This window comes from Engraulis encrasicolus, chromosome 21, assembly GCF_034702125.1.
Source record: "Engraulis encrasicolus isolate BLACKSEA-1 chromosome 21, IST_EnEncr_1.0, whole genome shotgun sequence".
NCBI classification, from domain to species: domain Eukaryota; kingdom Metazoa; phylum Chordata; class Actinopteri; order Clupeiformes; family Engraulidae; genus Engraulis; species Engraulis encrasicolus.
Window position 1 is genome coordinate 14,989,206 of NC_085877.1, and position 12,812 is coordinate 15,002,017.

General features: G+C 43.6%; 1 protein-coding gene across 1 annotated transcript in view; it reads right to left on the reverse strand.

Annotated features, from left to right (window-relative positions):
• m1ap (meiosis 1 associated protein) overlaps positions 1–8,628 on the reverse strand; it is a 78,796-nt gene extending 70,168 nt beyond the window's left edge. The window contains exons 1-2 of the mRNA XM_063186269.1: positions 8,516–8,628; positions 5,203–5,467 (exon numbers count right to left, since the gene is read on the reverse strand). Coding sequence (XP_063042339.1) covers positions 5,203–5,457 — 255 coding nt within the window. The 5' untranslated portion in view covers positions 5,458–5,467; positions 8,516–8,628. The remainder of the gene's footprint in view (positions 1–5,202; positions 5,468–8,515) is intronic.
• Between the last annotated feature and the right edge of the window lie 4,184 nt (positions 8,629–12,812).

The following is a 12,812-nucleotide window of genomic DNA, read 5'->3' on the forward strand; positions in this document are numbered from 1 at the left end:
GGCAGAATTTGCAACTACACCACTTCTATCTACTGTATGAGATAAAAACAGCAAAGAAGATAACTGGCCTGTACAACTTGCAACAAGCCACCTGAGGTTCTCGATACGAAGCAAACCGTCTTAGCCTTACTGAAACAATGTGACAGGCTTTAAAATTGTTTCTTATTCTATTATAATATCTATTATATTCTGAAATCAAATTACATTTGTCTATGAGATGAAGACACGAAGGGCGATAACTCACGTGCAAGGCTGGCAAAAGTCCACATGACAAGCTTGAGATACCAAGCAGACACCAGGGCATGTTTACTTTAAAAGCAAACCATCTTAGCACTAAATAAACAATTCAAAAGGATTTTTATTATTTTATCAACCATTTTACTATTTATTATAGTCTGGAATTAGACTACTTCTGTTTATGAGATAAAGACAGTAACAAGATATCAAGACACTGGCTAAAATCCAAGACAAGCTCTAGATACTCTCGACACCAGTACTGCAAGATCAAACCGTCTTAGCCCTAAATAAACAATTTAACAAGATTATCATTATTTCATTAACTATTTTACCATCTATTTATTATTATAATCTGCAATCAGACCATTTTTGTCTATGCGATGAAGACAGGAAGGGGGGATAACAGGCTTGCACGGCTATCTAAAATCCACATGACAAGTTCTCGATACGAAGCAAACACTAGTGCACGTATACTGTAAAAGCAAACCATTTTAGCCCTAATTATTAAACAATTCAACAGCTTTTTAAAATTATTGTATTAACAATTATCATTAACAACAATTATTAACAATTTAATTGTACAATCTATTATGGAATCAGATCACTTTTATCTATGATATCTATACAGGAAGAAGATACTGGCAGGCTAAGATCCACATGACAAGCTCTCGATACGAAGCAGACACCAGCGTGCGCACTGTAAAAGTAAACCGTCTTAGCTGGCCCTGACCCTGAGCTCTATCATGTCTCTCAGCTCAGTTCCTGCGGAACTTCACTTATCTTGGAAGATGACCATTGACAAACAGAACTTTCCACCCCACCAAATTCCAATGCAGTGATGTGATGCTGTGTGAGCTACAGTGTGCGTGTGCTTTGTTTTGGGAATGCTGCGTTCAACATGCATGACTCATAGCCTAAACACTGATGGGGGGGGAAGAAAAAAGACAGAAATGTGGGGTCGACATGGTTTTAGTGATATCACATACACAGATCTACACACACGTGTGCACGCGCACACACACACACACACACACACACACACACACACACACACACACATAGGGCTGTAACGGTTACCGGTTTTCACGGTAACCGCGCTTAAATATGATGACGGTGAAGATAACCGTCTGAATTTTAAAATACGGTGTTATCTCGGTGGGTTACCTTACCGCACACCGGGATATCTTTCATCCCTGACACTCCTAAATAGTTTGACGGTGACGAGACGAGTGACAATATATCTGCATTTCCATAACTCACCTAACCGTACAGAATGTTAACAGTGGAATCCGCTTATAGTGGTCATTGTCCGAGCCAATTTGAACACTGTAAGCGGTTGATTACTAAAACCGAATTTGTATTATTTCACCTCTTTTTTGTCTCTACCTGTCTGCCAAAAATGAGCGCTGAGAAAGACGAGGCTTATATGCATTTCAAAGCATAGACCACGCACGGGTCGTCATCTCTTAAGATGTCAAATAAGTTTGTAAAGTTCCCATTCGACAAACGTCTTCTGGCGTGTTTCTGCAGTGTGATTCAGGTTATGCATGCAAAACGCGGCTAGACTGGGCACTTGAAATTGCTACACCGATAAATAACACTGTTGCATAGCCTGCTGTACAGTATAGCCTAGCCTACAACGTGTTTTTTGACACAGTTTTAAAAAGCCACTATAAGAACTGCTTGGAATTGGGAAAGTCGCGCTGGGCTTGCTGGCATAGGAGAGATGAGAAGGGCGAGGGGGAGTGGGAGGGACTCGTGGGGAGACGCAGCCTGGAGCAGTTTAAACAAGGTCTCGTTGGTTTTTGGTAATTTTTCATACGTCTCGAAGAGCCTATGTTTTTCATTCCCAGAATATGAGAGCCATGATTCACGTGCTTGCTGCCCGGTGTCAACTCGTTAGGCTACGTTGGCTAGCGAGACAGAGGCATGTGTGCACAGCCTCATCACTAGAGAGGTTCTGTGTAAACAGGTTGCGTTGCGTCCCCACTCACTAGTCGAGCCATGCCTGCAGTTCACTGCGGTGCTGTCGGGAGAGCGCAACCCATTCACTGTATGGAGTTTGCACAGCCCGCATATCTGAAGTTACCGTGACCATCTGTTTTCTTATTTCGGGGAAAAACACATATCTAGTTTCTGTACATGGCGCATGGCCATATGTGTTTACTAACTGTAAAGGGGTCACGTGAAAAGGCGTTGGTCATATGGAGGTAGTCCATTCGAAAATGCAAAAGCACCAGGGGAGGAAAAAAAATCTGCGATCGTACAGTAACACAGTAAACTGGTTTAGTTATAGTCGGGTTGCACATGTGGTTGAAATACAGTGAAAAAACTATGCTCTAACCCCATGGATGCTAGATGATAAGGCTGTAACGATACACCCAACCCACGATTCGGTTTGTATCACGATATATGACCCACGGTTCGATATGCCCCACGATTTTATTTTATTTTTAAATGAAAAAAAGAGAAAAATAATTATAGGCCTATATAGGCTATATATATGACTTCTTTTTGCATTTAGGCCTACCTGCCTACATTAATTTTGTAGGTGTACCTAAATGATGCTGCAGATATACCACTGCAACCTGTTCCCCAGGTGTTGACATCAAAGCACAATAAGGGATATTAGTTCACCAAGGAAAAGTAGGCTTCTTATTAATAGGCTTAGATCATATGATGCTGAGATGCTGACCGTGTGTGAGGGAGACAGAGACGGAGAGAGAAGGGTCAGGGTTCCAGTAGGTAGCCTATTAGTCTAACAACTGTCTCACATTATCAAACATTATCAAATTAATATCCAAACATTAACTGAAACAACACTGGTCATATTTCGTCAGGAAACATGTTGTGTAAAGTTACTTACAAAAATGCAACACTTAATTTTGATGTTTAATATTTTTTTTTAACTTTTTTGATCGTGCAGCAGCGCGCGCACGCTTATACAAACAAAACTCGAAACTCAGTTAGCCTATGTTCTCACTATGCAACAGGCACGTTGTCCTTTGTTTGGTTTTGTGATTTGACATTTTGTCAAGAGCGGGAATGGATGCAGGCTGAAATGGAGCATGTTTTCGCTAGGCAGGCGGTCAATGCGGGGAAGAATAACGCTGCCTATTAATATCCACATCGACCTCAACGTTCGCCCGACTTCAGACACTTCCCTGATAGAGCGTCGCGTGGTTTATGAATTTGGGCAGGCGGAGCATCTCGCTCTCTCGCTCTCTTTCTCTCTCTCTCTGCTCAACGTCTATCTCCACTCAACAGCATCGGCGCATGCATGCATCTTAACACCTTCACACGTTTGAAAGCCTTCTTGGGTCTGTTGTTCATTTCTGTGCTTTACCTTCCGACGTTTCCAAGTGTTTCGTCTCGCGGAGGTTGCTCAGGCAATTGATAATAACAAATGCACGTGCTGGTTGGACGGAACATTTTATAAGAGAGGGATGAATGGAAGTGTTACTCGCACATGTGCGCCCCTTTTCTACTTGTCTTTTTTAAGCGCATATGCAAACATTTGCCTTTATGCTGCTGTTTTCTAGACTGAGGGGTAACAACAGAGATTTTGTTAGGGAAGAACTTTGGTAACAACTTTTAAAGGGCGCATCGCGATTCTGCGAGGCAGTTTCGCGATAGGGGTTCGTGGGTCTGCGTACCGCGATACCTCGGTTCGATGCAATATCGTTACAGCCTTACTAGAGGAACATTTTGACACCATGCATGCTAGGATTTATCCACGTTTTCGATGTCTAGGCCTACTCGTAGAAAGGTATGGAGACGCCGTGAAAGTGGGGGCTTGGGGTGAAATTTGAAACGTGACATTTTGTAATAAATTAACAACAATAACGCACAAACAATATGTTCAAATATCTGTAAAGTAGTGCTAAAACATTCTTCAGGGTCTAAGCTTTCAAATACTGTGTTTATTAGGCTACACGTGGATTAGGCTATAAATGATTGCGCAATGTAAGGTTTTTGTTCGAGGTTTGCGGTACCATGTCGCCTTAAGTGTCGGCATTAAAAAAAAAAAAAAAAAAAACGCGATAATACCGTAAACCGTGGTAATTTTGGCCACAATAACCGTGAGCCTAAAATTTCACACCGTGACAGCCCTACACACACACACACACACACACACACACACACACACACACACACACACACACCAAGAACATGCGTGAGCCGTGAGCGTTGCAATCTACCTTCTGTTCCTCTGTGTCTGTCCATTTACTGCATCTCTCTCTCATGACACACAGATGCGGACACACACACACAACACACACACACACACACACACACACACACATACTCGCAGACACATGCAAAATACACCAAAACCATGTGTTAGAGTGCACACGCAATCTACTGTGTATGTCCCTCTGTGTCTATGCATCTATCTCTCTAAATGACACACAGATACAGACACACATCCACACCTGCAAGACACATGCTGAGCATTCAATGCACACATGCAGACAGACACAGACACAGACACGTATGAGCATATCATGCACAGAGGCAGACACACAAAATGTCCAAATGTCCCTCTGTTACACACACAAAGTATCTGCCCCTCTGTGTTTGCCTGGGGTCAGACACACACACACATTACATACCGTGATGCTGAACAGAAGCAGTTGTGCAGGCCTCTCCACACTGCTGGCCAACGTCTAACATACAAGAACACTCTCTCTCACACACACACACACACGCACACGCACATACACATGCAGCCACATATCGCATATGACAGTAAGCACTCCTGCTGCAGGTTGACTGCGTAGATGCTCAGTCATTGCAGGTGGCCAGGCCCCTCCGGACTGCTGTCCAGGGTCAGGCACACAAACACACACACACACATACACACGTGCGCACTGCACATACACACACATACCGCACACGAAGGGCGGAAGGCACTAACACACACACACACACACACACACACACACACACACACACACGTACCGCGAAGGGCAGTAGGCACTCCTGCTGCAGGTTGACTGCGTAGATGCTCAGTAGGGGCAGGCGTCCGGGCCCCTCCAGACTGCTGGCCAGGGTCAGGAAGTTGTCCAGGGCCTCGCAGAAGACCAAGCTTGTCTCCGACCACCAGGGCGGTGACGTGTCCACAACCAGCACGCGGGGTGGCTGCCGGGAGAAGCCGCTGGGGTGGCAGCAGGGCATGGGGGGCGCAGACGTGCCCGCTCTGTTTCTCGCAGTCATCGTTTGTTACCTAAAGATCAGTGAAGTACAAAACGTGCATTAATAATGTGTTGGACATTATTCTGAGTCAACAGACTTGAATACGATATTGGCATGCACCACGATACAATAGTCTAGGCCCAGGCAATATGTCGGTTTCTCCCAGTCATTGTTTGTTCCCTGGAGATCCCTGGAAAACATACATTAAAGCCCACATGGGAAGCTCCCATTGTCATTGTGACACAGCACTCCACAACACACAGTGCTCATTACAAAATTGCATGTATGCCTTGCCAGTGCAAGGGGGGAGCCCGAAACGGCGCCCCAAGGGAGCAGTGTGGCGGGACGCTACCATGCTCAGGGTACCTCAGTCATGGAGGAGGATGGGGGAGACCGCTGGTTAATAGTAATACTCCCCCCACCAACCTGGCACGTCAGGAAGAGAACCGGCAACCCTTGGGCTACAAGTCTGACACCCCAACAGCTTACCCATGACTGCCCATTAATCATGTGCTGTCTAGGTATACAGAATAGAATACAACATACACATGATTCAATAGACTGCGCCCATTGACACGCATACAATTAGACACACCCACTCGGTTCCTTCCAGTCATTGTTCTTTGGAAGACCTGTAAGGGGACATGTCAAATTAGAGATATCGTATATGACGCTGAGTGAGCATACGTAGATTAGAAGCTATTAGACTGATCTTCGGGAACAGGATCTGGAGATTTCCCACATTACTGGGATTGAATATAATAGCATCACATTAAATAGAATAGAATAGAATAGAATAGAATAGAATAGAATAGAATAGAACAGAACAGAACAGAATCCTCCAGGGTGGCATACACTGGGCATGGGAGACTACACCGTGCCCGCTTGGTTGTTCCTTCCAGTGATTGTTCCTGTCAAGGCCTGTGAAGGGATTCATACAAGAGGTAGCACACATTAGAAGCAGCGCACATTACTGTACATGTAAGTGGAGTGGGCCAGCTGCTCGAGGAAGACTCTGGGGTGGCAGCCAGGCATGGGAGAGGCAGAAGCAGAGGCCACTCGCTCTGCTGCTTCTTGCAGTCATTGTTCACGTCAGGACCTTTGACAGAGACACTTATGGTAAATTAAAGGTATTGCACACATTAGTGTATAGTAAAGAATAGAATAGAATAGAATGGAATTGAATAGAATAGAGAAGAATAGTGTTACTGACTGCATACATGTACTATGTTAATTATACTGCTGCTTCCAAACATTTGTGGAAGTGTACAGAATAGAATAGAATAGAATAGAATAGAATAGAATAGAATAGAATAGAATAGAATAGAAAAGCCAGTGCAACAAGTATGGTACCATTTCCAATACAGATCAGAGTAGAAAAAAATATTATGCCCCCCCACAGCACTAACCATCTAATTCCAGTAACGTACAATAAGATGTGCTTACTATAAAAGACCAGGTAATGAGTATTCTCAAGGGACATGGTTAGAAGCTACAGTAGACCAAGTGAACAGTTCTGTCATGTGGTAACTGTTGCTTTTGATTGACACCTCAATGTAGATAGCTGCCATGTAAAAAAAATCTAAAATAAAAAGTCTACAAACAAGACATGCAACGATTTCTCAAAAGAGAAAACCCCCCTTGGAAAAAATGCAAAACCTACACACACTGGAAGTCACCTTTTACAGAAACTCCCTAGGGAGCGCATGCATGCAGTCATCACTGAAGCATAATACATCACAGGAGCTCTTTGAAATGGAATCAACACCTGCCTCCGCGCACGGCGCACCTGATCAAACAATGTGCACCAACACGGCACTGAAAATGTCTTATGTTGCAATCAGAGGCAACAAAATGGTGGTCACACATAAGCGCAGAAAGAGGTGTTGCGCAACTGACTCATTCATGCTCTGTTTATCAGAGAACCAAACACACACCCACCTCCACACCACACCTGACTGCCACTAGAGTTTCACACAGTCATAAGGAAGGTTGCTCAGGTAGGAAGAAGAACAAAGGGTGCATTTCATGGTCAGGGCCAGGGGAAATTATAGTGGGGAAGAAAAAAAAAGGTTTTCGGGGAAATAACTGAAATCACCCCTTCTGAGTTCACATACAACAGTCACAGAGAGCCACCAACACAATGAGTGATATTGTTCAGTTCACATCAAGGCATATTGCAGAGATGGGCAGGCCAAGGAGAGTTGTTTAAAGGGGGGGCTGTGGGCTCCCAGCAATCTAATTCGCTCATCAATGGTATCCCACTTCACAAGAGGCCTCTTTCAGTAAAAGCTGATGTCCTCAAGTCATTCTGTGCGCCCTCCCTCCAGCCGTTCCCCCCTCTGTTTTCAACACGGCTGGCGGTGACAAAAGGGGACATTGTGCCCTTTGAAAAAACAGCCTGCTGCTGCCTCTCTGTGAGAGCGAGGGTGATTAGATGAGCAAGCTAACTGATTAAAAAGCCAAGGGGGCTTTGAATGATGGGGGAGAAAGACTTAATAGAACAGCTGCCCTGTAATTTCATTTTGGACATTTTAATTTTCCAGATTTCCATAATGGAAAGGTTTGCGGTTATTGTTGTAAGGTTACTATAGCTGTTGGGCTTTCTTTCCATAAAAAAAATCTTGGTAGAGCTCTATAAGGTCGCATAGCTCCGCGTTATTTTGATGCCACATACCGGTAGCCAATCAATCAGTTCATTGGAATGCTAACATGAAGATAGGTTGTGGCTATCTCAGTGGCAACACAGGTTAAAGAGGCTAAATTAACCACCTTTCAACGTTATTCCCCAACTTGGACACTTTTGAAGGCATTTGGCTAGCTCCAGAGGTATAACGTTGGCTTATGAATGTGATTCAGTATCGTAGTTACATAGGCACAGTAAGTTTATGAACTCCAACGACAATGTTTGCTACATGGCAGCATGCTACCAAAAATGAAGTCAACAGATTCAGCCTACCATTTGTAGAGTGAATGTCGGTGAGTCGCCGATTAAACATTTGATAAACTTGACAAGTAAAAACAGTTTTGTGCATGTCATCAACACCGAAGCAAACCCAATATCATTCTAAATGCTTACCAGCTGTTATTAGCCTGCAGATCTGTATGTAGCAAACCCAATTGTCATGACAGCGCGCGCAGCCAAAATGCCGCGAAGTGCGCGAACATAAACGTAGAGGCGTATTTCACAGTTTTACATTCTAAACTACTCCTCTTGTATTGTCTCTAGTTGTTCGATAGTAGGCTAACAAAACATCGATTTCCACATTTACAACAAAGAATCACATGTCTCCAATAATATTGCAAGACTCTGTCCCTGCCCTGGACTGGTAATTTGACATTTGGGCATTTCTTGAATTCTTGGTGGGCGGCCAACAACGTTCTCGGTCGGGTCGATGCTGCCGTTTACTGCTGTGCTGTGCACTGCACCCCTCCCCCTTGCAGACCCGTCCATCTTTAACACAGTGACATCGGTCTGCTACATTGTTGCATTATTCCTAAAGGATCAGTCCAAACTGGTCGAGTGCATTTAAAGTTTTCGTGATTTTTAAAAATCATGTAATGCTGCAAACGTGAATTTGCGCAGGTCATTGGATCTCCTCGTTTAGACAGGTGCTTGTGTGGGTCGCCTACTTGCTGGGGCCTAGTTCTAACGTTCTGTGTGGAGAATAGCACCAAACTGGTCAGCAGTTTGGTTTTCAGAAGAACACCTGCAACCTAATTAGGCCTACAGATCACTTTGTTTAAAAAAAAATAAAAATAAACCTTTATTATTATTATTATTATTATCCGTTCCCGTACCACCAGGCTTGCAAGCAGCACGATGCATCAAGCAATCAAGATACTGAACACTCAACCCACTCTCCCTTCACTGTCAGCCTCTAGCCAGCCAGGCCACTGACAACGCTCCCCCCCCTCATCCCCACCACCATATCTGCGACTGAACATTCCACCTGCACTACTACATCTGTGACTGAACTTTCAACCTGCACTAACTCAAAACATACACATGCACACACACACACACACGCACACACACACACACACACACACACACACACACACACACACACACACACACACACACACACACACACAAGCACACTGCACTTTCTGCACTAAACCCAAACATACACACACTGACACACAACTCATACTCACACACATACACACACACACACACACACACACACACACACACACATACACAGGTACACACACACAGACGCACACCGCACTTTCTACCTGCACTAAACACACACACACACACACACACACACACACACACACACACACACACACACACACACACACACACACACACACACACACACGCACACACGCACACAAAACACATACAAACACACACACACACATACTGCTGCTGGTGTATTTAATAAAAACCTTTTTTTAATTATTTATTTCTTCAAATGCTACTATTACTATGTCAGAACGCTATAAAGGACTTTTAGAAAAAAGAACAACAAAATACCTCCTCTTAATGTATGTTCTCTACAAGTCTTCTGTTGTCCAGTCTTGCACTTTAAATGTCTGTATGAGCAATGTCTACGTCCATACTGTCTATGTCCATGTATGAGTACTGTCTATGTCTATACTGTCTATGTCCTTACCTAGATTAGTCTATGTCTGCATGGGAGAGCAAGAAACGCAATTTCAAATTCTTTGTATGACCAGTGCATGTAAAGAAATTGACAATAAACTTGACTTGACTTGAACTTGAATTTTTTTTTTACAAAACAAACAAAAACTGTATACAGTGTGGAATTTCTTAATTAACTAGGTCTTATTTTGTTAACTTAATCTGTTTTTATAATTATTTTACCAGGATGGATTAGATACTGGTTTGTCATCAGTTTTCGTCCTGCTCCTTTTTTCACCCTCAACCTGTTCCCTTCCCATCCACTTGACCAGCTGCTGCAGCATCTGCACTTCACAAGCCGTCTGAAGTTTGTCTGGCTGGCTGAAGAAATGGCAAGGCTGAGGTTCTGGAGTTTTAACATGTAAGTTTAACTGACCGGAATGATCTGTAATTGAAAAGTGTTGACCTTGTTTTGTTTTTGTTTTCCTTTTGTCATTTCAAGTAAGCCCAGGAATGGAAATAATTCATGTGTGGCATAGCCTATTTGTTGAGGGAAATGCTGGCATAAAATGAACCGTGTAATAAGGTTGGACATTGACTTTGTTTGAATCCATTTAGCAGACCAAGTTATTCTTTCTTTGTGGTGTCTCAAGAGAGGATGCAGGGGGAAAATAATTTTGTGGATGTCAAACAGTGTTTTCCTAATAGCAAACAAGCTGTTTTTCATCTGAGAAAACCCATTTGTGTGTTTCTATTTTGAATTTTGCTTACCATGCATATCCAGACTAAAACCTAGAAGAAAAAAAACAAAGGGATGGGTATTGGGTAATCATCATCAGTATTAGCTGGAGGAGGTTTGGCTTCCCTGCTGAGATTTGGGCAGTTCACACCGCGCGAATTGCTGAGAGATTTAGTTCAGCAACACTGAACAATTGATGTGGTATTGCAGTGGTTCAAATAAAATATTCACGCAACGCAAGACATGAACTCTGAATGTGAAATCTTATTGTTGAGATGGAGAAAAGGTGGCCTCGATTTTTCTCAGCCTCAGGAAAGGAAAGGTGGTATAGCTGTAACTTCTCACTGTTGGTGTCCTATTATCTTGGTATGGGGTAGGGGAATAAATAGAAGCACGGAGGAGAGGAGATTGAAAAGCAGTTTCTCTTTTTTTGCATGTTATTTTGGTGGGGGGGCAGGCGATTGAAAACATTGAGTGGCTGAGGCGGGTGTATGAGCTCAACTAAGAGGCTTTAGGCTGACAGAAGTGATGTGAAATTGCAGCCGACACACGTCGACACATCACTTTTTAGCCCCGCGTGCATACGGCAAGGGGGCGGCGAGGAGGGGGGGATCAGGAGGAGATGCGAACATCTGTTTGGAGCAGATAACTGGCAGAACGGCTGCGGCGTCGGCTGTGGCGGCCTGGGCCGCGAGTGCGCAGTGCAATGCAATGCAAGGCGTGCTCTTACCCAAGTGGTGGCAACAACGTCAATCATCCAATCACCAAACTTGGCTCCATTAAAAATAAAAACTCACTTACTTAGAGGCACTCTAGAGAGAGAGAGAGAGAGAGAGAGAGAGAGAGAGAGAGAGAGAGAGAGAGAGCTTGCGAAAGGATAGGGGAGAAGGGTTGTAGTGCATGTGTGCTGCTACTACTTTTAATGAAGTCTCCTGATGCCCAAGCTAGTTTATGCATAAATAGTTTCGCTCATTTCAAAAATATATCCAAACTCACTGGTGCACTAAAGGCATGTCCCAATTTCATTGGTGCATTTCCTTCTCCTCATCGTGCCTGGCCTCGTGTACAGGAGGCTTCGACACCATCAGAGTTCAGTGTACTGTGCCATGCCCATTCCACCCATGGAGCATCCTGGCTATTTTTCAACACAAGCTTAAAGTGACGCATTTTTAAATAGAAAAAAAGAGTTTTATAAACCAAACCATTTACACTTGTTGGTAGTTTTCTTGAATGGCTTGTTACAACAAAACCATGCTTGCAAGTTGGCTTGTACCAGGTCCAGGGCCGCTGACAGCTTTGGCTGGGCCCAGGACAAAGTCATCTGAAAGGGCCCCAAATCCAGTATAAACAATGTATTGAGGACCCAATTGTGGGTCCCCTGTCTCCCTGGGCCCGGGGACTTGCCCCCGCTGTCGACTTTCCTGCCAGGTCATCCTCAGCTGTAAACTGACACATCTCAGCTGTAAATCTTTTTTCAAGTAATTGTATATTTTTGGGGCTTTTAGTCCCTTTAATGGGAGAGGAAGTGGAAAGTAGTCAGGAATGGAAGAGGGAGAGAGGGTGGGGACATTTTAGGGTTGGGAAATTATCCAAGCCTTATTCGAACTGAGTCCGCACAGACCGTGTTTCCTGTATGGTATGGGTCTTAAAGGTGCCATGTGTAATATTGTTAGTAGTTTATTTCCAGAATGCATACTGCCCATTCACAAATGGTACCTTCTTCAAGAATATGTACCGCCACCATCAAATTCTATGTATTCGTTTAGACTGGGAAAATGTTACTTTTCATACATGAAAAGGGGGATCTTCTCCATGTCTGCCATTTTGAATTTCCAGAAATAGACATTTTTATCTGCAAAACTTTCCGTACTTTGGTCATAGTAATAAATATTCGTTTATTACTTTGTAAATACTAATGAAATATTTATTGTCATTTCTTCTCCGTTTTCACCTGTTTGGTCCATCACCTACTGCTGAATGCTCATTCTATCCTTTTTGTATTCAAGCACGGACAGATGTTTTTTTTTTTAGTCTCAC